The sequence below is a fragment of the Barbatula barbatula genome (genome assembly GCF_947034865.1).
Source record: "Barbatula barbatula genome assembly, chromosome: 21".
Taxonomy (NCBI): Eukaryota; Metazoa; Chordata; class Actinopteri; order Cypriniformes; family Nemacheilidae; genus Barbatula; species Barbatula barbatula.
In genome coordinates this window covers 18,603,515-18,631,289 of record NC_136784.1, presented here as the reverse complement: position 1 = coordinate 18,631,289, position 27,775 = coordinate 18,603,515, and the positions used below count along the sequence as shown (strand labels likewise).

The 27,775-nt window shown below is 38.5% G+C and overlaps 1 protein-coding gene across 5 annotated transcripts in view; it reads left to right on the top strand.

Moving 5' to 3' along the window:
- Window positions 1–1,392: 1,392 nt before the first annotated feature.
- The window catches only part of arid1ab (AT-rich interactive domain 1Ab), a 62,991-nt gene continuing 36,608 nt past the window's right edge, over window positions 1,393–27,775 (top strand). For all 5 annotated transcript variants that reach the window (XM_079484772.1, XM_079484771.1, XM_079484769.1 and 2 more), the window contains exon 1: window positions 1,393–2,658. In XM_079484772.1, coding sequence (XP_079340898.1) covers window positions 1,756–2,658 — 903 coding nt within the window. In that variant the 5' untranslated portion in view covers window positions 1,393–1,755. The remainder of the gene's footprint in view (window positions 2,659–27,775) is intronic.

The window sequence follows — 27,775 nt, the reverse complement described above, 5'->3', positions numbered from 1 at the left end:
CCCTTTGCAGGCGCATGTTCTGCATTGTAGAGAAAGAGAGGAGCTCTCTGCGTGTTAGCAGCCCATCCCCCACAGCCAGATAGCAAAGTTCTGCTGCTTTTGCAAGCATAGAGCAAGCCGCTTCTGCGAGAAACCGAGGTTGAGAGAGAGAGAGAGAGAGAGAGAGAGAGAGAGAGAGAGAGAGAGAGAGAGAGAGAGAGAGAGAGAGAGAGAGAGAGAGAGAGAGAGAGCCAGAGAGAGAGAGAGAGAGAGAGAGAGAGAGAGAGAGAGAGCCAGAGCAAGGCAGACAGGCAGTGAGAATGAGAGAGGGGGTTGGGGATAGAGAGATAGGTAGAGAGCAGCAGTGTTTGGGTAGGGAAAAGAGTATGGCTGTTTCCATTTGGTTGTTTACTTTGTGCTTTCTCTAAGCTTGCCAGTAGCTTTTTACCAATCCATATATATGCTTTGCTGTTGAATTTGCACTTGGATTTGGTGTGCCAGATTTGATTGCTGCGGCCTACGCAGTTTTTTCCTTTTTTCTCTGGCTTGTGCTGCATTTCACTTTTTTCATTTGCACTTCCTGTTCTCGGTCCATCCCCCATCCTCTTTCCAACTCTCTCTCTCCCTCTCTCTGAAACACATGCACACATACACATTAGCACACAGGCTGTAATTTCAAGCTGTCCTCTGCACCGATCAAACATAATGCTGGTGCAATAAACCCTCTCATTTGCTGTCTGGAATATGCAGAAATGCAGACTAATATTGTGCATGATATTTTTTGATGCACAACATGCTTTGTTGTATAATAATACTAATCATAACAGTTCTGCAATGCAATACTGCATTTTAATGTATAATATGTTTTTATTTTTTATTTATTGTATTATAAGTGGTTCCTGTTCAAACTGCTCATAAATGTTTAACTTACTCATAAATGTATAACTTTTGGTGTGTGATTCAACTGGGACTGTTTGTTCTATGTTACTTGAGGAGCCATGTGACCTAGAGAGCCAGAACACCTTAATAACCAGATACCAACTGCATAGCAATGTGCTAACAGCCCCCCAAAACACCTTAGCAACCAGCTAGCACCGCTATAACCTCTCAGACCACTTTAGCAACTGCCTAACAACCAAATGATTGTGACAGTAAGTTTCGCAATGGGAAGCACCTTTTGCATGGTTCAGAAATATCTCATTACCAGTGCTTGTTGCAAACCTAATTTATTTTAAGAATAAATAATCTGGATCCAGTGAGCTTTTTATTGAATGCTACACTGATTAGAAAATGGATTACGTCAAAATGAAATCATATAAAATAAAGAGATAGATAAATCAAGGTTCGCCGGCATATGTTGAGCCTAAAAAAACTATGTTAAAGAACCTTGAAATGTCATACTTCACTCTGTCAGTCCGGATCCACGCAGAGCCTCTACTCCATGACGCGTTTTCTGCGTGATCACACGCTTGGGTAAAATGGCTATGTCTCGCGGAGCCTCGTGCTGGTTTGATCGGTTTCTCGCTTGCGCTCTCGTTTTGTAGAGGCCCCCTCCACACTTACATACACACATTTGTGTCGGTTAAATTAATTCCCGGGACCTTTATTTATACTGTCCAAGAAAGTTTTTATACTTGAGTCGCGTTCGGGAAAGCAGACCGAGTGCGGTCTGAAAGTCGAGGGAATGATACGGGACACGGGCACGTCTTTATAAGAACGTTGTATTTATATTCAAAGTGACTCGCGGTGAAAGAGGGGTAGAGAGAGAGAGAGATCATGGCCGCTCAGGTCGCCACTCTCAACACTAGCCCGTCCGTCGAACTCAAAAAGCCGGACCGGGAGCCGAAGGACGAGTCAGTGTTAGGAGATAAGCAGTCGGAAAATAAGGAGCTACGCGCCGACGGCGGATCCCCTGGCCAGAAGGAGCTACACGACGGGGCCGATGTGGGAAATGCTGCCGGGGGAGGAGGAGCAGTAGGCGACCCTGACATGAAAAACGGCAACGGGAACCCGTCCAGGGTTAACAATAACCAGAATGAATCTGGCGGACCCGAAGGGAACAGCCACCCCGGGATGGCTCACCACCACTCGGGCGCTTTCCCTCCACCCCCGTACGGTTATAACCAGCAATACAACCGGGGCCCTTTTCATCAACATGGCGGACAACAAAGCCCTAGCATGGCAGGGCCAGCGGTGATGGACCCATACCCGTCCAATTCACATGAGCACGGCTACCCAAACCACTTCAACAACTACAGCCCCTTTCCGAACCGGACTCCGTACCACCAGGGCCAAGGATATGGCATGAATTCCCCGCGAAATAGCCAGCCGCCGGCGTCCGGGGGGCAGCCGGGAAAGCAGCAGCAGCAGCCGCCGCCAGGAGGAACTAACGTTACGCCGATGGTTGCTTCCTATAATAATCAGAGGTATAACATGGGGACCCCTCAGCCCACATCCACCCCTACTTTAAACCAGCTCCTTACCTCTCCTAGCTCCACCAGGAGCTACCAAAACTACCCACCCAGTGATTATAGCGGTCAGGAAGGGGCTACGAAGGGACCGGGGGATATGGGCAGCGGTAGTCAGTATGGTGGGGGCCACTCGGGCTGGCAACAAAGAAGCCATCACCCTCCTCCCGTGAGCCCGGGAAACACCGGACAAGCCATCAGCAGAACCCAGGTAAACTTTGGTTAGCTCGCTGTCAGTTAAACTGTTCTGTTAAAGCTGTGTGTTCAGTATGAAAAAGAGTGCCTTTGTTTCTAAGTCTGCTCTAAAATGGCTGCCTGTGTTTTTCATGCTATCGCCAGCTATATAAGCAGGTTTAATTGTGCAGAATCCGTTTTATTTATGTCCCTCTTTTGGGTAGTTGTGCAAGACACGCGTCCAGAACTTGGGCAAGGGTGATAGGGGACATGGGTTTGGATGTGGGAATAAAGAGGTATTGCTAATTTTGGAGGCTGCAATCCCGCTAAAAAGACCAACATAAAAACGCTCCATATCAAGGCTCAGCTGTCTTTTCATGAGGTTTTCCATGTAACGTTACAAAATGAGATAAATTTCAAGTTAAACTGCTTCGGGGTGTTGTGAGGGTTTGTTTCGTCGAAATACGTTTTATCATCACTCGTATATTTCCACCTTCGCCGACCAAAACATTCTCAAGTCGATGCTACAAACGTTACTTTAATCAGAATACGTAACTATGTCAGGGTGTACATTAATGTCGAAAAAACACCGCATTTATAAAAATGAGAATGAATTTGATGGGAATAAATCATGTTTAAAGTGTTTTAAGATGGATTTGGTGTACGCATGTGTGTGTAAACAGGCTGAGTGATGCGAGTAAGTGCAGCAGGCTGCTTTGCTTTGGGATTTGAATTATGGAGGTAAAATCCTTCTGTCAAAGGCAAGAGACAGTTGGTCTTAGGTTGACACGCGAGCTCAAATCTGATTGGCTGCCTCACCTCCTGCGCTTGGCCGTTTATAATTGCATCTAATGCAGCAAAGAGCACCGCCGACATGCTGCTCTACTTAAACTCATTGCCTGACTGTATGCATCTTTAAGCTTTAATGCTACTGTTTCAACACCTAAATCGCTTAATTTATGCGAAAATATAATAAAATATATTTTTGTTGAGGCTCACGTTTTCGCTATAAACAACAGATGTCTTCATTTGCAAAGGGATATTTCGATTTTGTTCAGTAATCAGTAGTGTGCTTGTTGCATATCTTACGAATCTCTCTGGTTGACAGACAGCGTTGCATCGAAATTCATGGTTTTAGAGCACTTCCTATTTCATTTTATGTGCATGGCTTGAAATGTTTACTAGGGCTTCATAGAGTTGTATAGCTGTATGCTTAATCTACTTAATAAACATCCAATCCAGAAGTATTTGTATATGATGTGCAGTTTATTAGTCCCGGGCAGCGTTTTCACTGACTAACCGCTTTATTTGTGTGAGAATCTGTTTTGCTGTAAGGTCTTGTTTTTAATTAGTGGTCAACCGAAATTAGTTTTTAAATGGCCAATATTGAGAAAGCAATGTCGCCGATATAAGAAATGTGATTATAGTAAATGAGGAACATACAAAAATTAGTGAATAATAATGTTTGATTGAAGTGACACCTCATAAAATGTTGTACAATTAAGATATTTATGCAACATTCTCTTAATTGTGCAACATTTAATGAGGTTACACTTCAATATTGACAATAAGAGCAGCTTTTCTGTTTAACTGTTTTACTGCTTCTTTAATCCAACAGAAGAATATAGATAAAGTGTATAATTATGACAAAAAGAGAATGTAATTCCTTAATATTAATATACAGGTACTGTAGAAATAAACCGCATTAAGTTATTTTACTCAGTATTTTTACTCCGTTTCACTTTCTTAAAAAAAATAATACTTGACTAATAAAGATTAATGTCTGTTTTTCTGTTTTGTTTTGTCTCTGTGAAAACATAGACAAAACCATGACAAAAAGCATGGCCTGTATATTTTCTTAGTTAGTGGCATGTAGCTTAGCATCAAAGCAGAACATATGAAAATGTACACTCCAGTCCACACATTAAGTTATCGTTGACAGTTAAATGCGGTAAATCTTAAATACAAATATTTAGGTATATATATATATATATATGGATTATTACTCAACATACAGTGTATGTGTCTCTGTCTCGTTCACCTCACACACACGACACACAGCTCTCATGCTGGGATTAGAGTGACAGGTTACTGAGTGCAGGGGAAACAGCGTCTTGTTTGTAAGTTACCAAAAACAACACACATCCTAGGAAGAGCAGTTCGCAGGATTTGTCACTTTCTGTTAGGTAAAATGTTATCTGTTTCTTTTAATCATATTTGTGTCCCCAGTTTTAGTGACCGCTGGGTTGCGGATAGGACACCTAACAGAACTGTTTGATTGAGACTTTGCTGCATGCCGGAGTGTTAACTGTTACACACAACCCATCACAACGTGATGTTAAAAAAGGAATAATTCTTGTTTTTTTCACTGTCTGTGATCAGCTGGCTTTGAGTGTTTGAATGAATTCTGCCTTGCAGGCCAAACGGTCTTTTTAGAGCATATAATGCAGTCTGCACTTAGGTTGTTCTCACATCTGGTGTCATGTGCCAACCTGTGTATCTGCGGAGCTGCGTGGTGTCGAGTGTAGCCATCTTGCTAAGGAACAAAATGCTAATGCGCTAACGTGAACGAACCGGAGAATCTATCGGCCAAACTGAAAGATTTATCGTCCGATGGCGATAATAAAATATGTCCAGATATCGGCAGATAAATCGGGCTCTGCAATATATCGGTCGGCCACTATTTTTATGTATTTTTATAGTTGTTCATCCAGTTATTTGCAACAGTGCATTGAAATCCATGCCACAATGAACCACGTAAATTGACACTGGTAAATCTTTCTTGGCATGATTTGGATGTTCCTAAAAGTAGTATTTCGCGTAGTGCTCAGAGTTAAGATTGTAGTCCGTGTCTACAAACAGTGCAGGTGTCAGCCAAGTGTCATTGCCGTTATATCATCATTCTGTTCTCACTCTGAACCTGTGAATATCAACGCTAATATTTTGTCTTACCCAGTCTTGCACTAAAGTACATGTTTTAATAAACCCTCACCTTTTATTGCTGCCAGTGGATTAGAGCTGCACGATTAATCGTTAAAAGATCGCGATTTTGATTCAAACACCCACACGATCACATTAATGAAAAGCAATGATACTCCTGTGTGTCTATTACACCTCAGACTAAAGTCATAATGCTCCAATCTGTGTTGGTGCTGCCACTGAAGCAGATAATGTATTATCATCATTAAGTATGAAACGGCGTTCCTATACAACACGCTATCGTTAATTCTGTGTCAATTGATCTCAGAAGAACTGGGATTAAAGCAGAGAGTTGCCAACTCGCATGCATGAGACACACACGTTTACAAGTTCTCAGTCTGCCCAAATTAACCTCAAACCAAATAACAAACAAACATAAAGTTAATACAGCCTAATAACAAAACTGCTCTTCTGATTGTCTTTCAGGATTGTTACACATTGTTCTGATTATGCTTCACATCTTAACTGGACAGGATTGAAACAAAACTTAACAATTGCAGTTATGGAAAAACATGTTGTGAGAATGTATTATGCTTAATTACACAAATAGAAAAGCTGAGCTATATGTTGTTTTTCATCATGCTGCCCTGCATTTAACGTGGCATTTTATTTTAAACAATTTATATGTAAATACTGTGTTTGTGTTCATCAGTTGTATCATTCTTTAAAAACCTCTTCATTCTCCAAGCAAATTGATAAATCTTTCTAAAGACCTTTAATTGCAGGTGTCACCTTATGAATTTGTTTTACTGTATAAATATATCTTATCACTTCAATATTAAAGTCACTTTAATGCATTAATACTTTTTATAAAGTGTTACTTTTGCATTTGAAGTAAAAAAAGTAACTAGAGTAATTGATCTATGGTAATTGTCGTAAAATTTACTTTTTATTTACTTTTTATTCGTCATTCAGAATCGTAAGAGAATCGTATAGCTCTACGGTGGATTATATCTTTCAAAAAGAAGACACTCTTTAAAATACCCTTATCGTTTGAGGGACCAGTCTGATTTTGTTTTTAATTTACATGTAGTCCTTACACCTTTAGCTGTCATCCTCTTTCAATTTTGGTACGTGTTATTAACTTACCACTTACACTGTCCAGTTTAAAAAATCAAGGGTACATGATCCAGATATATTAACAGCAGCTCTTATTTACAGTTTTGCAATTTGTAATTTCTCATACATTTAGTCATTTAGCAGACGCTTTTATCCAAAGCGACTTATAAATGAGGCATAATAATGAAAGCAATCAGTGGACCAAAGGGCAGCAATGCGTAAGTGCCATAGAACACAGTGGATCTTAATATCTTTGGGCCAGCGCCCCCTATCCATTTTCTAGAAACAGAAGCAGCACGTTTCGCCAGCACCTGCAGATGACTCTGACAAATGTTTGGAAACGTTGTACACATTAATTTGATTTACTGAATGTTTGGGAATATAAATGTGAATTAACACTTTGTCTGTAAATACACATAGTTCGTTACCTAGACTAAATTATACAAAACTGATACAATAACAATAATAAAGAAATATAACCAAAATCACTGCTTATAGCAACCTCGGCGCAGACTTTTGGAACTTTTCATTTTCTGCACTGAAAGCAAGTTTGTGTCAGGAGGACAGAGAAAGAGTGCGCACGAAAAAAGGTGAAAGGGACTTTGTAAGGTGCTTTATCGCAATCCTCTACATGCGGTAAAACTTTATTGGTAGTTTATTGGTAATGAACGTGCTGTTTTCCCGTTTGTAAAAAAACATTATCTAATAGTTTTGAGGTCTAGTAAGTGGCACAGCATTGTTACGTGATGTTTAAGAACAATGTCCATTAATTTGGCTATTTGTGGCTTGTGTTTGGAATATATGTTCCCTCGTACTTCATACATTTTGCCTGAACAAATTCTTTGGTACATTGTGACTTGAATCTGGTTTATTTAGTTTTTTTATTATAAAGGTATATTCTGTTCTAAACGTCTTCTGTAAATGAATGTTGATTGTTTTTTGGTGCATCAATGTTGTGCGGCACTTTGCGCTATACCCTTGTTATCCACCTGGTATCGTGGTACTTACTCGCATTTGATTAGGTGACTATCCACCTTATTTTTGGCGTAAATGTTGGCGCCGCCATATTTGAGCTGTTTGTGCTAAGACTTCCGGTGAGCCACTATAGCTAATGACAGTCGTATTACAAGTGAGACGAGTGTGCTGTTTTGACTGGCTAGTTAATATTCCTTATGGAACCCAAAGGTACAAGCATAGTGTGTGCAGTTAGACGTTGCCATAATAAGAGGTGGGTAGTAACGCTATACATTTACTTCATTAACATTTTGGAAAATATGTACTAAATCAAAATAAAAGTGGGTACTTTTACTTGTATTTCTAATCGAAAATCTGTACTTCTACTTTGTTTGTATTTTATATAAGAGAGCACTGCAGATGTTTTAGATCATCTTCGCAAATGCTATGAGTTTAGTTAAATGCATTGTAAACGCAAAACTCTGCAGGCTCACTTTAGTTTTTGACATGGTCTATTATTCTAAATAAGTGGTAGTTGTGTAGGCTACATTGATATTGGGACTAGAGTACATTTAGAGAAATGCTTATCTCTTCTGTGTTTGTCTATTCTTTAGTCTCTGTGTGTATTTTGCAAAGATGTTTGCTTATGATCATAATAATTAAAAATATTGATGAAATTTAATATTACAATATTGGCGGTAATATTCATTTTATGAATAGTAGGCCTATATAATCGGACACAAAGTAACTAAGTAACTAGCCACTTATGAAGTTTTTTCATCGCATACTTTTTACTTTTACTCATTCATTTTTAAAATAGTGACTTACCTTTACTCGAGTAACAATTTCTCTACTTACTTTTAATTTTGGTTACTCTACCCACCTTTGGCCATAATAGCCGGTACAGATGTAGAAAATGTCTACAAAACATTTGCTTTGAACATAATACACGCACCAGAACTGAATCTGGATGTTGTGTACCCTATGATCTGCATCCATTATTCATTATTTTAGCCTACTGGACAGACCACCTGCAAACATAATGTGTAAACATGGGGGAACAACAAGTGTGCTAACCAGAGAGGATTTAAACTTTGCAGGCTGAGGACCTAAAAGTTTGTTTTAAAAACGAGAAACGCACAGTGTTTTCTCATCATTCCAAACTTCCAACACACTCACAGGGCCCTATTTTCACGATCTAAACGCATGGTTTAAAGCACACGGCACAGGTGCACTCCTGGCGTGTCCGAATCCACTTTTGTGGATTCGGACAAAAGATTTAGATTTTTAACCCGTGGTGATGTGGTAGTGCTGCTACCTTTGGTAGCAATAGCTTTAAAACACACTTTGCAATGTGGCGTTATTTGTTCTGCGTCTGACACCGAAAAAGCGAACAAATTCCAAACAACGGATGTAACTGTGCCTTTCTTTGGAACGAGCTCTTCCCTGTTGACGGCCGTGTTGTCTGTGTGGCTGTAAGGAAAGCAGAACTCTGAACTACGCCAATGACTGCTAGTACTAACTATAAAGACTTATTTTATAAAGAATGTGTCAAGTTCGCTTGAGATTGAGGCAGGGTAGTAGCAGTTGAGCAGGAGCTATGAAACATTTTAGATACAGCACATTGCTTGAATTAGTTTGTGTGTTTTGTTTGTAAATGTTTCATTACATTACTGTTGCCACTAGGGCTGGGCGATATGGCTTAAAAACTAAATCTCAGATTTTTTCACACCGAAATCGATTTTCGATTTTAATCTATTTCTTTTTTTCCATTTAAAAACAAACTACAACTGACAAAGAAACCGCTCAAAACAAATGTACTCTTTTTTTTTCAGATTTTCCTTTATGCAGTTTAATCTAAATTTCCCCTTGGGGCATAAGTGTAACAGGAAACAAGCCTTAAAACATGCTTGTAAACGAGATTGCAGGCCCTGCCATTGTAAACAGTGAAAATCTAGCTTATCAGTTTTCTAATAACCTCAAACTTAGTGACACAATGCACCTTCAAAATAATTTAAAATATAAATAAAAAATCAAATTGTGTGTCCCTTATTGGTCAAATAAATGTAACAAAAATGACAAAATTAGATATATTACAAAAATACATACAGCAGTGGTATTCATAAAGTGCAAACAAAACTTTAAACAGTTTTCCTGAATCCCTGAAATTGTAAACAAAATGAAACATCTGCATCCATTACTTTCAACATTCTTCATTTACTTATTTTTAGCCAGGAAGAAAAGCCTGTCTACAACCTTTGGCTTGAGGCATGCCCGGTTACATGTAACAATGCCCTCTCCCACACTGAAAAGCCTCTCTGATGGGGCACATAAAATGCATCGTCAAACTCATATAGGGCTGCATCGTTCGACGGTCCGTTGTGGCGGAGTAAAACGACACCCCCTCCAGCACACTAGCGATATTTTCACGAGTACTGTTGTACAGGCGAGGCAAGGCAATTTCGGCAAAGTATTTGCGGCTTGGTAGCACTGTAGTTAGTTTTTTGCGGGTGTGTTTGAACTGCGGTCTTGTTCGTTTCGTTGAGAGGCACACACCTCCCACTCGGCTGCATGCCTCTGTTTAAGATGCTGGAACAAGTTTGTAGTGCTGCTACCTTTGGTAGCAATAGCTTTAAAACACACTTTGCAATGTGCCGTTATTTGTTCTGCGTCTGACACCGAAAAAGCGAACAAATTCCAAACAACGGATGTAACTGTGCCTTTCTTTGGAACGAGCTCTTCCCTGTTGACGGCCGTGTTGTCTGTGTGGCTGTAAGGAAAGCGGAACTCTGAACTACGGAAGCCTAAGGGGAAGGTTGGTCGTAGAAGTTAAAGAGAAAACCGAATTTCATTAAAAAAAAATCGCCTTAAACATCAAATTCGAGTTAATCGATTAAATCCATTTATCGCCCAGCCCTAGTTGCCACCCTATTACACTACCGAATGGTATAACAGCTAACACTGGTGTCGCTTGGTTTTGTAATGCGTTACGTGTGCCCACACTGTTGAGCATTTCAACCTTGCTGGTATGTTTTATTTGCTGCACACAAACATGCTCTGACTTTACATGCACATGGATATCACGCTTATGTCGAGCAAACTTTGGCCATGTAATGACAATTTTCAAGGATGGAAAATGACAAGCAGCAGCAGTTGCCTCTAATTTGCCATCAATCACCCATTTACACTGAGATAAAACAACGCAAGTATCGATTACGGAATAATTTGTCCTGAAGTATATCGATTACACTGGTATTGACCCAATTATGGACCCAATTATGGACCAGTCCAAAAAAGTACGGGTTCTCTGTACCCCTCCCTATCAGCAATACGCGATACTGCCGAAAACAACCCTGTCATGAATGCATCACGGTCTTCCATCAGCAGCACCTATCTTACAGGTGTTAAAAAGCTCTTGGCAATCAGTCGTTTCACCCTTCACACATCGCGTCCAATGTGCAGCACCCTTTAGTATGTAAATATGTAAAATTACATGAGAAAATGTATTTATCGAGTATACGGTCGGAATAGATTCATTGAAATAATTCTGCAGTAGCTTTTTATTTATCTTATTTGTAGTTAAACCAGAGATGCAAATAAATAGGCTGAATTCTGATAGGGGTCTTTGACTCCACCTTTGGTTTTGATCATAACCTTGAACTATCACTGGTGATGAGCGAGAACCCTATCCCAACATCTACAGAGTGAAGGGCACTGTCTTAGTAGCCTGCAGGGTAGTGAGTGAACTGTTACTGTCACAGCACACTGTCTGCACTGCTGAGTAATGAATCTCCACATGCTGCCTCACTCTGTGAGTGTGTGTCACACATACTTAGGGAAACCAAGCCGGGTGGGGGTGTTTTTGGTTTTTGTGAATGATCCCTTGCTGCCTGCCGGTGACAGCTGTGTGCTTGTGAATGTGGGTGTGTGTGTGTGACCATGCACGTGTTCTGTCTGCAGACACAGGGGGAACATTCTGACTGTTGCAGCAGCAGCGATGTGTCTACCTTTAAGTGAGAGGTTTAGATTGAATTGGGCTGCTGTACAAATTTAACAATTGCGCACAGCCACTTTACTGATGCTCAAACATCAACATCTGGTTTTGGGCTCTATGAAATGCATTATATTTTCCATATTCAGCTTACAGTTTTTCATAAATTAAATTTTTTCTATTTTAATTTTCTGGATTCTGTATTTTTAGTTTTTTATGATCAGGAGTAATATTTTTGCTAACATAAAAAATACTTCGGATGCAACGATAACCGATAATTCCTAAACACTGAAAGCAGATAACCAGATAACATAATGATGATTCTTTAACCTTCAAACCTTTCTGGTATACCTTTTGTTTGATAATTTTTTTTATAGATGGGCAACCCGTGGATCTCAAACCACATGTGTCTCTTCTGCCCCCCTGATGCGGCTCCCTGACGACTTTATAAGGCCCTGTTTATGCCTGGTATTAAGATGCTCTTTGGTCGATCAGTGAACGAAAGGGGCAAATACCTGTTTACACCTGCTGCTGTAATCCTTCTGTTTTGTCCTGATTATATCAGCCATACACCCTGGCTCGGTCAATCTATTTGCGTTTTCAGATATTTCATTTGCATGCACTTATTTTGCCTTTTCAATGTACTTATGAGCGCCACCGGAAAAGACAGAAAAAACATACAGAGAGTTGCTGATGTATTCCTGCTTTGACAGATGTGAGACACTGCCGAGCACTGTATGCGTGTGTTAGAAATGGAATTGTGAGAACATTCTGCTTAGTACTTTTTTCGTCTTTAAACCAAACCTTTTTAGCCGGCAAAGTTTAAATCCAATCTGGCTAGCTTGGCGCGCTTGTAATGTTAACACATGATCTCCGTATGCGGAGGTATCTCTTGTGGCTGTTCACGCTACTCTCCTATTGCAATACTCCCACTCCCCATTTTTAACATCAAAATACAACAAAATCATAATATATTGACAGCTAGTGGTGCAACTGGGTAACTACTACCTTACATGCATAAACTGTGTTATAGTAATTTAAATGTTACATATATTTTGCGGCACCAGACAAATCATTTTTTGTGGAGAGAGCCCTTTTGGTCACAAAGGTCGCCGTCCTGTGTTTTAGAGACACCCAGAAAATTGTTCCTAATAGCCACATGTCTCACAGGTCTTTAGACAGAAAGCATTCAGACATCAGTCTGTTTCAAACAACATGCTTTTGTTCCTATAATTTACACATTCATAAATACTGTATCTACCTACTGTACTGTACCTACATCAACAATGTTTGATCAACGATTCAACAAAGTGAATGATCATGACAGAAATACAGAACTGTAGTGCATTTTAACTGTGAGCAGTGTATAGCTTAAGTTTACCCAGAGGAAATAATTAGATTTAATATACTGTAATATGTCTGCCTAAATTTTATTATCAATATGGCTGATCATTTATTGTGCATCCCAGAAACAATACTTCGATATACTGTTGTATTTACTCATTAATTATAGTAAGACACCTAGATACTACAGTTTTATTGCGCAATATATAAACTTGACGTTGTTAGTTTTTGGTGATGCAATATATCGCCATTGTGTTTATACTGTATATGCGTTCGGAATACTGTAGTAGGCTTAATCGACTTCGTGTCAAAGCGAGCCTCTCACTCTGATATGAAAACATCAGAGCCCCATGAACAAGATGCTATAATCTTTAAAAACAGAGGTGACGAAAACAGCAACACAACTGATTTAAACAAGAAACGCATTTGGAGCTCGAGAGAGGTCTTACAGACAGTCAGGTTAAATATGACATTACACATTAATTAATACTCCTTTGAGGGGGACTTCATAAATGGAAAACCACTCAAAAAGTCGTTCCACATAAAGAGACATTGTTTTTAATTGCTCCATTGGGCAAGTGCATTTTAAACGGCCTCTATGATATATATCAATCATGCTGCCCTCTTCAGAGTTCACATATCAAGGGCTCTGCTTATCATAAACTTCATCACAACGGCTTGTAATGTAAACAGCCAGATGGTGTGTTTAAATTACAGGATTTTAAGTTATATGGACTCAATGCAGCAGGAAATCAAGTTTAAAAAAATATACTAAAACGAAGTAAAATAGCGGTGCGCAATTGTTTAAGGTCACACAAGCACAACGGCAAACGCATTTCACACAAACAAGCGGCTCTGTTTATTTCACCTGTCAAACTGTATCGCATGGGTGCTAAACTGGTTCATAGTGTACATTTGGGCATGCTTTGGACATAATACGTAGTGTAAACATTATGGGACGTGCGTTAGTCAGACATGATACACTTTGCCAGCTGAAATCCTAAAAGTTCAGTTTAAAGACAAGGAACGCACCAAGCACAGTGTTTGTCGCAGTCTCGCGTTTGTCAGAGCAGAAATGAAAACCTCTGCCCTCTGTATATTTTTCTGTAATTTATTCTGCAGCGTCTTCTGTGTTTACATAACATGTCCAGAGTTTAGTTGGCTGTGCAGCAGTAATAATGGTCAGTGGGGAAACGCAGTGTTCTGTGTGGACTGTAGTTAAATGGATTAAACGAAGCTTCTTGGCAAATTTCTTTTGTATTCTAATTACTTGAGGAATCGTTCCAGCCCTATTAACTTGCATTATTATATCATCATTTAGTGCTTCCCATAGGATTTTGACAGACTTGAGGCACTGGTGATGTCATGGAATAATTAGCATAAACAACACTTATCTGTTTTTCTTCTACTCTTATCTGTCACATTAAACTGTATTTAACAACGGGATGCCACCAGCAGTCACTTTAACAGCTGCTAAAATCCTGACTTATAAACGCAACATCATCGGACAAAATCACAATGCAGTGCATCTACATTTAAGAGCGACTATATGCAGTTTGTTCTTTCTTCAATGTGTTGCTGTATTACAAACGCTTCTTTGATTTTAAATGCAAGTGACCGTTAAATACGAGAGGTCGAGGGCTCGCGCACACATGGAGCTCATCGGAAGATTGCATGCGAACCAGAGCACCACTCAGCTCAATATTTCGCTCAATGACTGTGCACTTTGCTCAGTCACTTACGGACCACGCAAACGCTCCGCTTACACTCACTGGTAAAACCAAATCCTGCTCAGACATAAAATGTTTCTAGTAAGCCAAATTTTTCAGTTTATAATAAACTTCTTGAATATTGATCCAGCATGTTTTTAATGAACTCACCTTATACATATGGTGTATGTTACACATACATGTGATGTAATCTAGTGGCACAGAGTTTTTCAATCCTCATTGCATTGACCTGATAATTTGCATGCCTGTAATACAACTGTGTTTGAAGAGTATGCAAAGACAGGTGCTGCAAAACAAGCCCGCTTTTGCATTTCTGGCCATGTAATGTCAATAACACCTTCTCGTTTGATGTAAATAATTTCTAACATATACTGTCATTTACTGTCAGGAAGATCACATCATAATAGTTTATTTTCTAAGGGGGTAGTACTAACCCATCCTAACTGCACATGGGCACGTTTGGCCCCCAAAGCCTGTTTGTTGAACGGATGCAGTGTTTCCACCACAGTTTCAAAACAAACTGAAAATCGTAAGCAGTGTTTTCAAACACCTGTAATTGTTACTGACTGGGCATATAAACATTTGTCGGTAATTATTTTATGTCTGACAACAGAAACATGAAGTAAGTAAATGACTTGATTAGGAATGGGTGAGACAAGACAACTAGTCGATCCTCCAAGTAGACACTGAAAACAACAGTCGATTACATGACAAAATGACACATGTGTGACAGTTTTTTCAACCTCAAAAGACGCTCCGAGCTGCAGAAAAAGACGATAGCGCTGGATTTAGAAAAAGCGCTCAGGACGTTTTTTCAAAGAATTGTTTACTCTATAGGATTATGATGTAAAACACATTTTACAACAGGATGCCACCCGCAGTCACTTTAACCGCTGCTAAAATTCTCAAATCCGTCCACACGGCCACGCTCACGGCAAACAAGTCAGGAAGGCGAGAAGACAGAACAGCACTGTTTATCCACTAATTATTCGATAAAAAAACAGGGGGTTTTCAACCCTCACATACATTGCAATTCCTGCGAGAAAAAGCCCGCACAACACTCAAAACCCGAACAATATAAACTCTGGTGCGAGGGAAAAGCCAGATTCACAATAGTATCGTCAATCAGAACAACCCTAGTAACCATACTGTACTGGGTTATTATTGCTGCGATGTGGAAAACGTGGACAGAAGCGTGGAATGCAGCTATAAAACGGAAAAATAGAAAATGATCTAAAGCTACATACAATTCTGTTTACAATAACTTATTCATAACTCTCAATATTTTAATATTTAAAATTCTTGAGCACAGACTAAAACTGATATGTCTCAGCTTCTAGATTCACAGAACTTTGAAATTAGAGAGCCGTGCTTATCAGAAACACGGAGGCCAGGACACACACTAGATTAACTATGGCAGAGTCCCCAAACAGCCAATCTTACAGGTACATTCACAATCAAGGCTGTAGGGGAGACAGTTGGGCTTCCTGAAGCAATGATCACCTCTCAACGTCTTACTGCTCTGCGAAGGGAGAAGCCAAAGCCACTAGAAGCCACTGGCTTCAGCTGAACGCAGGAGATGGGTCCAGATATAGTTTTCCATCTTTATAATAAGAGTATCTCTGTAGAGGCATGTTTGATATATATATATAGATATGAAACAGACAATATGTATTTGAGAACGGCTTTATTGTAATACGCTGTATTAAAATATGTTTAGAAATGGGTCTGAAGTTGCATCACACAAAATTACGCAATGACATCATGATGTTAATTAGCCTATGACTCCATCCAGCCCCACTGTTCTATAAAATCCTAGCAGGAACACTATAGTTTATTGTTGTAAATGTCTCATTTGGACAGTGTGTGTGCAGTTTTCAAAGAGTTTATTTAAACTTTGATTGTTGACCAAACGAGTAAAGCTTGCATCTGAAATAAATAGGTCTGGCCGCCTGCAGAATACAAGACTTCCTCGGCTAAGGTAAAGATAACGAAATGTGTTGCATGAATTGTATGTATGTGAAGATAAAGCAGGAAACGTGTGAAATCTTTAAGCACTATACTATTGTATAAAGCTCTCTAACAATACGGAAAAGCATGCAAAATGTTAACATTATAAATCACGTTAAATACTTTGTATTTGTGAGTTGCTATTGAATAAAGCCAAATATGTGTATCAATGTAGCTTTCATGAAGACAAATCACTAAAAGCCATCAGGTCTCGCAGGTTGTTTGAGATATGCCGGGGGGAGTCCGAGCACAAAATACTAAATTGAGTTCTCTTTCACGCCTTCTTACTCTTTGATGTTCACATTAGAGGTTGACCGATATGGGTTTTTTCTCTGGCCGATGCCAATTTTTAGAAATCAAGGCAGCCGATGGCCAATATACGATTTTCTTTTGTCCACCTTCATCTCATAAAATCTAATTAAGCGATAACAAGTGATACAGAAAATTGCTTAAATTAAACATTTATTGAAGACATGTCTCTTCAAATCAGTGCACTTGATTGAGAAAGATTGAGTAAGTGTTTGTTGCAGGGTACAAGATAGCGGTCTAATTCATAGTAATAATACATTGCTCAACTTTCTCAAACTGTTTTTGTTTGTTCGTTGGCAGACACTGCTATTAGTCAAATCTCAGAATTCAGTCACACTCTGAAGTGTTCACAGTGTCTTGCGGCTGTCAGAGCAGAAAAACACTTCTCTCTGTATGTGTATCTTCCCGGGTCGCGTTCATTTGTAAATTGAGAGATCGACCAAAACGCATCTTAATGCCAAGTCCAAACACGGTCCGACCCACAGACACATTTAAGCAGGAAAGTTAATGTGCACGTTTTAGCCAGAAGTTTCGCTTTTTAGCAAGGCATGGCTGCAGAGTGCGCGTTGCTCCGTATCGAAGCCTCAGAGGGGAGAAAAACAAAAGCTAGACCACTACCTGTTGAGAGAAAGAGAGGGTTAGTGAAGGTTTTTTTTTCATTTGTCTGTCAATTATTCGCCGAAGAGATAGGTTTTAAGTCGTTTTTTGAAAGTTGTGAGCCAAAAAGTTACTCGCATTCTCAAGTAGCATCATATTTAATCATTGAAATATACAAGGCTAGATTAAGAACGAATGATAAAAAGAATTGAAGTCTAACCGTTTTCTTGTGAAGTTTTCAGGTAGTTAGCAGGCAGAGGGTAACATCACAGTGTTATGCCTGTGGCAATCTATTGCTGCAAGAGGCAGCATCTAGTGTTCCAAAACATGCTTTGCCGCTCAAAGATGCATCTGTCTGCCAGGCCCGATTCACATTTTGCGTCTTTTCGCACGTCACGCAAATATGGGGCGACAGTCAAGTTTCTAGGCGTGTCGGCGCCGTATCGAGATGGAAATAGTTAAACTTTTCGGAGTGGCATGTGTACACGCGGGTCATTTGAAGAGTGAGAGCCGCTGCTCAGGTTTTCTGCATGGTTTAAGAAGTGAAATGTGAATCAGGCCTTAATCTGCCCTGTTTGTGACACAATGGGCCAATTCATAAAAAAATCAATCGGTCGACTTTTAGTTCACATCAAAAAAAGGAAGAATGTACCTTTAAAAAGATGTGCTTTAAATTTGGCCTTGAAAAGTGTTGAGAGTTTACATGAACAATAAACATCGTTAAATCATAAACCCCTAATTTCTAATTGATTTATTAATGTATTAAACACATTTGAATAAGGTTTGTTCACAACACAGTGCAACATTATGAAAATGAAGCACTTTTTGCGACCCTGTATATTCAGTAATTTTACTGCAGAATAATTGCCAAAAATATTAAAAACATCTCACAACAATTATTTATCTAATTAAATTATGAATAATATTAATAATAAGAAAAGCGTTGTTTTTAACAAATTATGCTTTTTTCTATGCCTATTGTTATTGGCCTGTCAAATACACACATAATTACGTCAAATGTCAAGCATAAATGTTGTGTAAACACCGTCGGTTGTTTTACTGAACAGAACACACGATGAACAGGTGTGTGGATATTAGATCACTCATCTAATGTGCTTCTCTGTGTGACCTTTAATGTTTATAAACTAAAAGATCGTTTGTATCTGTGCCTTTATATTTATTTGTTTTGCTTTCATCTGTTTATTTGGGTTTATTTTAATACAGTCTCTTTACTTGATTATTGAATAACTACTTGATAATATTTTTATATTAGGCAAGTACTTCTGTATGCTGTGGTTTGCCACCTTTTGGGTGGGCCTTTAAGATAGGCTGAACTAACAGGCCCTGCGTTACAAAGATGCAGAATGTTGCAACAGCATATATAAGCTGGTTCTCTCCAACCAAAGACGTTCTACCACAAACAATCACTTGAGGGCTCTGTACTACAATCAGAAAATGGACAGGGGTCCTCTAATACATGGTCTAGAGTTTGAAATGTAATTGCCTGTTTCGAGTTTTAAATGTATTGGAATGGAGTGGACAATGTTTGCATTCTGTTTGTGTTAATGATGCTTTTGTTAATATTATCATTCGGTTGCAACGCAATTCATTATATTTTTGTGAATGTATGTTGTGTTTTGAATGCGTATATTGAATCTACAAACCGTATATGAACCGCTGTGCATGCTATTAGTTCTATCAGCTCATAGGTTTATGTGAGAGACGTAGCCATACTATTTAAAAGGTACTAATTTAAAAGATTCAGAATGTGATAAGAGACCAAAATAAACAAGCATTGTGCACATTTGTTTGTTTCTAGTGTCATGTATTATAACCGTGGCTCTAATATAGTAAATAAGATGGTAAACTAGTGTAGCCCATTTTCCCAAACTAACTCGTGATTTGCTTACCCTCATGTCATTTAATACCTTTATAAATTACTTTGCCCGAGTAGGAACAATTTAATGGTTGTCAAATGTGCCCCAGAACTGTTTGTGTTCCTAAATTCTTAAAAATATCTCACTTTGTGTTCAACAGAACAATAAAATATACAATATTTGTTCCTACTATGGCAGTGGATGATATCACAGAACTGAAAATTGCTAACATTCTTACAAAAGTCTTTGTGTTTAACAGAACAATTCATTTAATACATTTACATAGGTTTGAAACAACCTGATGGTGAGTAAATTATAACAGAATTATTATTTTTGGGTGAACTATCACCTTAATAATCAGCCAAGTTGTCTACACCGGAAAACTCAGGAGTACTGTAAAGTTGAAGGACTTCCAATTTCTTTGTGTGTCATACAACCGCTACAAGATCAGCAGATTCTGTAGACATCTTTAAGAATCGTCTGAAAATGCATCTCTTCTGCCAACACCTGACGGATCATAATTTTATAATTCCAAAACCTTGTCACTGTGGAACACAAAAGATGTTTTGAAGAATGTTGGTAACCAGACAACACTTGCCCAAGGTTTGAAATGCTATTAAAAAGCAATATTTTATTCGCGTTCAAAGTTTTGGCCATTGCATCCTCCTGGTTGCTGAAATATGTTCTTAAAACTAGAAGCTAAAACCCTGTCCAAGATTTGTAAACGCATGCCCTGGATGTTTTTCAAGTTATGTAGTATTGTGGTTAATTAAACCATTGGCCTTAAGTCACTGCAAATGCTGGTTGGTTTCTGAAATAAGTTCTCTGGTTTCAACCGTAATCGTCAATGATGTGTCTTTTATACACCGGTCAGTGCTCTCCGTTTAGTTAGCACTGTTGTAGGGCCCTGCGAAATCCGAAATGTTTTCCCCAAATTCCTTTATCACGTATAGATTTTTGGGAATTTTGCGATACAATAGTAATGTTTTGCCCACATTAAAAAATACTTCAGTAGCATTTACTCATGGACTACAGTAAGACAGTAAGGCTTTAAGTAACTGCAATTAAAAGAATGAAAGAGGAGGGAGCAGAAAGATGAGCCAGAGAGCGTGAGTGTATCAAAGCCTGAACATGACTTTACATCTGAGCTTTTCTCTACAGTCTTATGCAAGACTCTGATAGGCTTGTGCCGGCTGACGTTTTTATGTTGCAGTAATTGACGAAGCTTTAATCATGGTAGATGGTATCATCACAGTGATGAAATGCATTACGAAAAAAAGTTGAAAAGATCATCAGTGTTATAGTGACAATTACAAGAAAGTTTAATAACTTTCAAAAACCAACCAATAATAATAATACATGGAAAGTAAAGCATACTGATAATTTGTAGGGCTGCAGCAACGCGTCGACTTCATCGATTATGTCGACTACAAAAATACGACAACATACGTGAAATGCATCGACACGTTACATGATTTACGTTAATTTGCAGTATTGCGAAATCCGAAATGTTTTTCCCCAAATTCCGTTATCACGTATAGATTTTGGGGAATTTTGCGATACAATAGTAATGTTTTGCCTACATTAAAAAATACTTCAGTAGCATTTACTCATGGACTACAGTAAAACAGTAAGGCTTTAAGTAACTGTCCAGGTTCAAAAATACTGAAGTTCAGCACAGGATTGTGGTTTTGTGCACAATTGTGATCAAAGTTCTACGTTCATGATGTGAGAGATCCCTTGATTCCCCACGCACACATTTTACATTTGGCATAAATATGGGATTAATTCCTTAAATATGTAGTCCCCAAAACGTGACAAAATCCTGTAAAAGTGCAAGCATGTCTTGGTGCAGATTATCAGTGAATGGTTTGCTATTGTGGAGCTGCCTCCATGATTCACATGCCTGAACATGTTCAGAAGACTTTTGCGAACCTAATGAAAAATCCTACACCATGTGACGTGTCTGTATTAATATGTGGTAGTGTTTGGCAGAACAGTAGTTCTGTGCTGTAGGCCTGGTCCATGGTATCCGTGTGGAGGATTAAATTAGCAGCAGTTGTTTATCGAGCATACCCAATCCATCGTTTGATTCACTAGAGCCGGCATGCTCTCATACGCTCATAAAACGCCCCAACCTCTCAACACACACACACACACACACACACACACACACACACACACACTGAGCAGTCCACACCCCCTTCCTGCTTCCCCAGCAGACAGTGAGACATTCCACCCGGTGTAACCTCCTCTGCCAAGAACATTTGGCTTTCCTATATGCAGATTAGCCATGTGCTAATTGCAGTTATTTATTTTTCCCTTTTCCAAGAGTGTAAGAGGGAAAAGATGACTGGTTTTCTCTAGTGATTGATTGGAGGATATGAAAGAGGAGGGAGCAGAAAGATGAGCCAGAGAGCGTGAGTGTATCAAAGCCTGAACATGACTTTACATCTGAGCTTTTCTCTACAGTCTTATGCAAGACTCTGATAGGCTTGTGCCGGCTGACATTTTTATGTTGCAGTAATTGACGAAGCTTTAATCATGGTAGATGGTATCATCACAGTGATGAAATGCATTACGAAAAAAAGTTGAAAAGATCATCAGTGTTATAGTGACAATTACAAGAAAGTTTAATAACTTTCAAAAACCAACCAATTATAATAATACATGGAAAGTAAAGCATACTGATAATTTGTAGGGCTGCAGCAACGCGTCGACTTCATTGATTATGTCGACTACAAAAATACGACAACATACGTGAAATGCATCGACACGTTACTTGATTTACGTTAATTTGCAGTAATGGGGGATTCTGCTCCGGGGCATAGTGCAAATGACAAGATAAACATATTAGATAAAACCAGACCACGATCATCTTAAGTGTGGGAACACTTCAAACAGAGTCTGGACAAAACAGGGATTTGTTCACTCTGTAACAAAATAATGGCATACCACGGCAGCACAACTGCGATGCAAGAGCACCTCAAGAAAAAACATCCTGTGACTCTCCGACCTCAAAACGATGAGCCTTGGTTACGGTCAATGACTCATAATAGACATCACCCTAGAACTGAAGCTATTGGCTAGCACATGTGGTAATAATGCTAATGGTGCTAATGTAAGTTACCTACGGTGGCAGTAAACTTCAACATTAGTCAGATGTAAATCTTACATCCACGGTTATTGATAACAGATAGTAAACAACACGTTTCCTTGTTAGACATTTACTTTATACATTTTACATTTTGTCAAGCTAACTCAGTTCATACATTTCATAATAAAATTACATAAATACGTTACCCTTTCTAAAATACAATTATTGTTGTCATGCACTACTTTTTGAAATGTTGAAAAGTTACTTAAAATTTGTGACACAGGCCCGAATATTTTTGTGCACTGTTCTTGTTGGGCATTATTTATGTTTGATTTTACTTGAAACTACGTGTTGCCTCTCAGGATATTTTGCAGTGTATAGGCAGGATATATATTTGAAGTAACGTCTTTAAACTATACGTTTATGTTTGAATAAACTGAATTAAATTGAAGTATATTTTTTAATACTTTACAAGGTAGAAGCTGTACTTATTATTTTACTGGAAAGTTTACCAAATAATTAATATGGTAATCCAACAACAAGCATTAGATTAATCGGAAAAGTAATCGTTAGATTAGAATAGATTAGATTCAACTTTATTGTCATTACACATATACAAGTACAGTGTAACGAAATGTAGTTTAGGTCTAACCAGAAGTGCAGTTAGCAAGTGCAGGATATACAGGTAGAATAAATACAGAATACAATATGAGAGAATATAATACAGTGGGCATGGATTATAAAAATATTTTGCAGTAGGAATGTTCTATGAAAATATGACAGAAGGTATATACTATGAACAATATATACAGATGGCTATATACTATGAACATTAATTTACAGGTGGATATGAACAGAAAATAATTTAGACTAAAATAGTGCAAGTGACTTAGGTATGCATAAATTATTGACATTGGCTATTGAAGTTGCAGTGCAATAGGTGAGTTAATGCAGTTGTTGAAGTTACAGTGCAGTGGATGAGTTAATGCAGTTATTAAAGTTACGGTGGAGTATACGAGTTAATGCATTTTATAGGTTGCAGAGCAGTAGATTAGTTAATGCAGTTATTGAAGTTACAGTGCAATAGATGAGTGGATGCAGTTAATAGAATTACAGAGCAGTAGATTAGTTAATGCAGTTATTGAAGTTACCGTGCAATAGATGAGTAGATGCAGTTAATAGTTACAGTGCAGTAGATAGGTTAGTGCAGATTAGTCGACAAATCGAAGAAAAAAATAATCTATTGATTAATCCACAATAAAAATAATCGTTAGTTGCAGCCCTTCTTTATTTAAATATCATAATACGCATTTTATTTCATACACAATTTTAGTAAAAGAACACATGTAAACCAGATGATTAAGCTAAAGATGCCCACTTTACTTGTACTCACTTTTGCTGTACAGTCTATTCAACATACATAGTCAAATAATATTGGATTCATGGCTTGATGTTCAAATTTTTCATTATAATTGACACATCACTTTAGAATAAATAATTACCTGTCAATGTCAGTACACCAATTGTGCTATAATTATTCATGTTTTTCCCAGAAAGCAAGCAGTAGGATTATTATCTTTTTAGACATTTAAAAGCAGCACTCTTTGGCAAGATACAATTTTGTGTTGCGTTTCATCTCCAGCTTAAAATCAAAACAATTGTTCGGTCACACTACCATTATTAACTACACAACATATTTTTTTTGCAGATTGGTGTATTTTATTTAAGATACGAGATGCAAACTTGAGCGTTGTTAGCGGACCGTTAATTAACTCTTTAACTGCGAGGAATGCACATGGCAAAAATCCATGCTATTTTGGCATTATAGTTCAGCAAATTGTTTGTGTGGCAGGGCTTGACACTTAGCATTCTCATGTGGCTGTCCTACGAATACAAATGTCATTATTTATCTGTCTATCTGAAGATAAATAATGACATTTCATTTGAAATGCCAATAAAATTCTGATTCTAGTCGGTCAAGTTTAAGCCTATTGCTGTGGGTGCCTGTTATACTCTCTGTGATTTGCTATAGAACCACTGGCGGATCTAGGGGTTGAAATCTTATTGGCCCCTGAATTGTCCTCTCAGAGGCTCTGTAGCCTACACCTGATATGAGTTTTGGTCAATCGGATCACAAGTGGACAATGTTAAATATAGGTTCAAACGTGGTATGAACCATTTTATACCTTGTCTACTTTCTACCACTTCCAGAAGAAGTCAAAAACGCATTAGACCGGATTGTGACGATCATGTGGTTGAAGGCGTTCGAACATGATAGGCAGACAGGATTTAAAAAATGTTACCGGCTAAAGGTAAAATAGGCTACATACAGAAGTATGTCAAAATACCCGACTTGTCGAGTATCCTGGATAACAGTCAGACAAGTGTTGTAATTTTTATATGTAACTGTGAAGAATATGCATTCTGTTATCTAAAAAAATAAGGAAATCGATTATTGCATTTGATTAGTTAACTATAGACATATTTCGAATCTACCTTACTTAAAAAGTAGTCTCAACTCAAATATGTTCCTTCCTCCAAAGGAATGAGATTAATGAAGATTTCCAGTCTGGATTTAGAGCACATCACAGTACAGAGACTGCTCTGATTAGAGTTACAAATGATCTGCTTATGGCGTCTGACCGAGGTTGTATCTCCTTATTGGTGCTGCTAGATCTTAGTGCTGCATTCGACACCATTGACCACAGCATGCTCCTACATAGACTTGAAAATGATGTCGGTATTAAGGAAATAGCTTTGAAATGGCTTAGATCTTATTTATGCGACCGTTTCCAATATGTAAAAATAAACAATGAGGTATCACGCAAATCGCAAGTCCAGTACGGTGTACCACAGGGCTCAGTACTAGGGCCTATGCTCTTCGCATTATACATGTTACCCCTAGGAGATATAATAAAGCGACACGGAATAAGCTTTCACTGCTATGCTGATGATACGCAACTTTATATTTCCTCGAAGCCTCACGAAACACAGCAATTCCATCGAATAGTGGAATGCATAGTCGATATAAAAAAGCGGATGAGTAGCAATTTTTTATTACTGAACTCGGACAAAACTGAAGTGTTACTTATCGGACCGAAAACCGCCCTACGTAACAACCAAGAATACTGCTTAACTATTGATGGATGTTCCATAAAACCCTCATCTTCAGCTAAGAATCTTGGCTTTATATTCGATAGTACTCTGTCATTTGAGAACCAGGTCGCAAACACCTGTAAGATTGCGTTTTTCCATCTTAAAAATATATCTAAATTACGTCATATGCTGTCATCATCAGATGCGGAGAAGCTTATACATGCCTTTATGACATCAAGACTAGATTACTGTAATGCACTATTAGGTGGTTGCCCTGCAGGCCTATTACAAATTCCAACTGGTCCAAAATGCGGCAGCTCGAGTTCTTACACGTACAAAAAAGTATGAGCATATTAACCCGTTTCTGTCAACCTTGCACTGGTTACCTATAAAGCATCGCATAAATTTTAAAATCTTGCTTATTACCTATAAAGCCTTGCATGGTTTAGCTCCTCACTACTTGAGAGAACTTCTTACGTATTATAGTCCATCACGTGCACTACGCTCTCAGGCGTCAGGTCAGTTGGTAATACCTAGAATTTCAAAATCAAGTGCAGGCGGCAGATCCTTTTCCTATCTAGCGCCTAAACTTTGGAACAGTCTTCCCTGCAATGTCCGGGAGGCAGACACACTCTGTCAGTTTAAATCTAGACTAAAGACGCATCTTTTTAATCTTGCATACACTACATTATCATAATATATGTTTTTCAAAGATCTAGGCTGCACTAGTTAGATCAACCGGAACCAGGGACACTTCCAATAACAACTGATGCATTTTTTGCATCAAAGAGTGCAGAACAGTACTCTACTCTCAGCCAGTCTTGTCTCATTGTTCCAAGGTTACAAGAGCGGAGCGGGCAGGGCGCAATCCATTCCTAGACCTGACAAATGCTGGACGAAGGAAGTGACGTCCCTACAAAACTTCAGCCACTATTAGATTATTAATGATAATTTTAAATCTAATTTTTTTTATTTTTGCCTTGTTGTGCAAGCACTGTTGAGCTTGTGCAGAGGCTGCAGTTTTTGCCAGAGGGGAACTGGAATCCCCTGGTTAGGCCTGGTTTCCCTCTGAGGTTTTTTTTCTCCTCCAATGGAGTTTTGGGTTCCTCGCCACCGTTTGCATACTGTTTTGCACTGTTTTGCCTGGCTGGGGGGGCTGCTAGAATTTGGTAGTCTTATTTATTTAACACTGCATATAGGAATTTATTGTGTGTCTGATATTGGACCTGTGTTTTGAATTCCATAACCTTTTATGTTTTACTTATAGTCATTTTTTCTTGTACAGCTGCTTTGTAACAATGAAAATTGTAAAAAGCGCTATATAAATAAAGCTGACTTGACTTGACTTGATTATATCTGTATCTGAACCCGAATAAGCCTAAAAACCTAAATATTTAATTTGTTCTGTTTATTTATATTGTGTGTAATAGCTTGTCATTTTTTTGTTCATTTATTCGTATTTACTGACTGCATGCAGTGTAAAAAACAGCCGTGGCAACCCCTTTCGGAAACAACCCGAAGGAGATAGAGGTTTTTTAACATTATTTATAGCCATTCAACACTTTATCTAAACTTGATGTGATTGAGAGCTATCATGTCTAACAGGTAGGAAATGTACAGAAATTGAATTAAGTTCTCAATGACTTTACAATCTTTAATGCTAAATTCTGAATGAAATACAGAATTAAAGCTACAAAACGCATTGATTTCCTCTATTCTTTTGTTCTTTAATTTGCATTAGTCTCAGCAGCAGGTTTAAGAATGTGGCCCAAGTGAATCAAGATCTGATGCCCTTCCCCATTTTCACAACTCTGCATTCATTAAGGGTTTTATTTAACACGTTGAAATCTTGGCATAATCTTGGGTGGTTTTGTTCATTTTAGGGCTGTAGCTATCGATTTTATGACACTTTATTTTTTGACTGGTTCATTCATCCAACTTGATGTTGCTGTGTTACTTTCCTGTCATCAGAATTATTGCTGATAAAGGTAAAGGCCAAAGCCTACTGGTGGCATGATCACACGCAATTTATTTTTCTGTAAAGACCACAGCTCTGTCCTTAGCCTTTGTGATCTTGTCTTGGGGAATGCTTCACAAGATAGGAGTCAGAT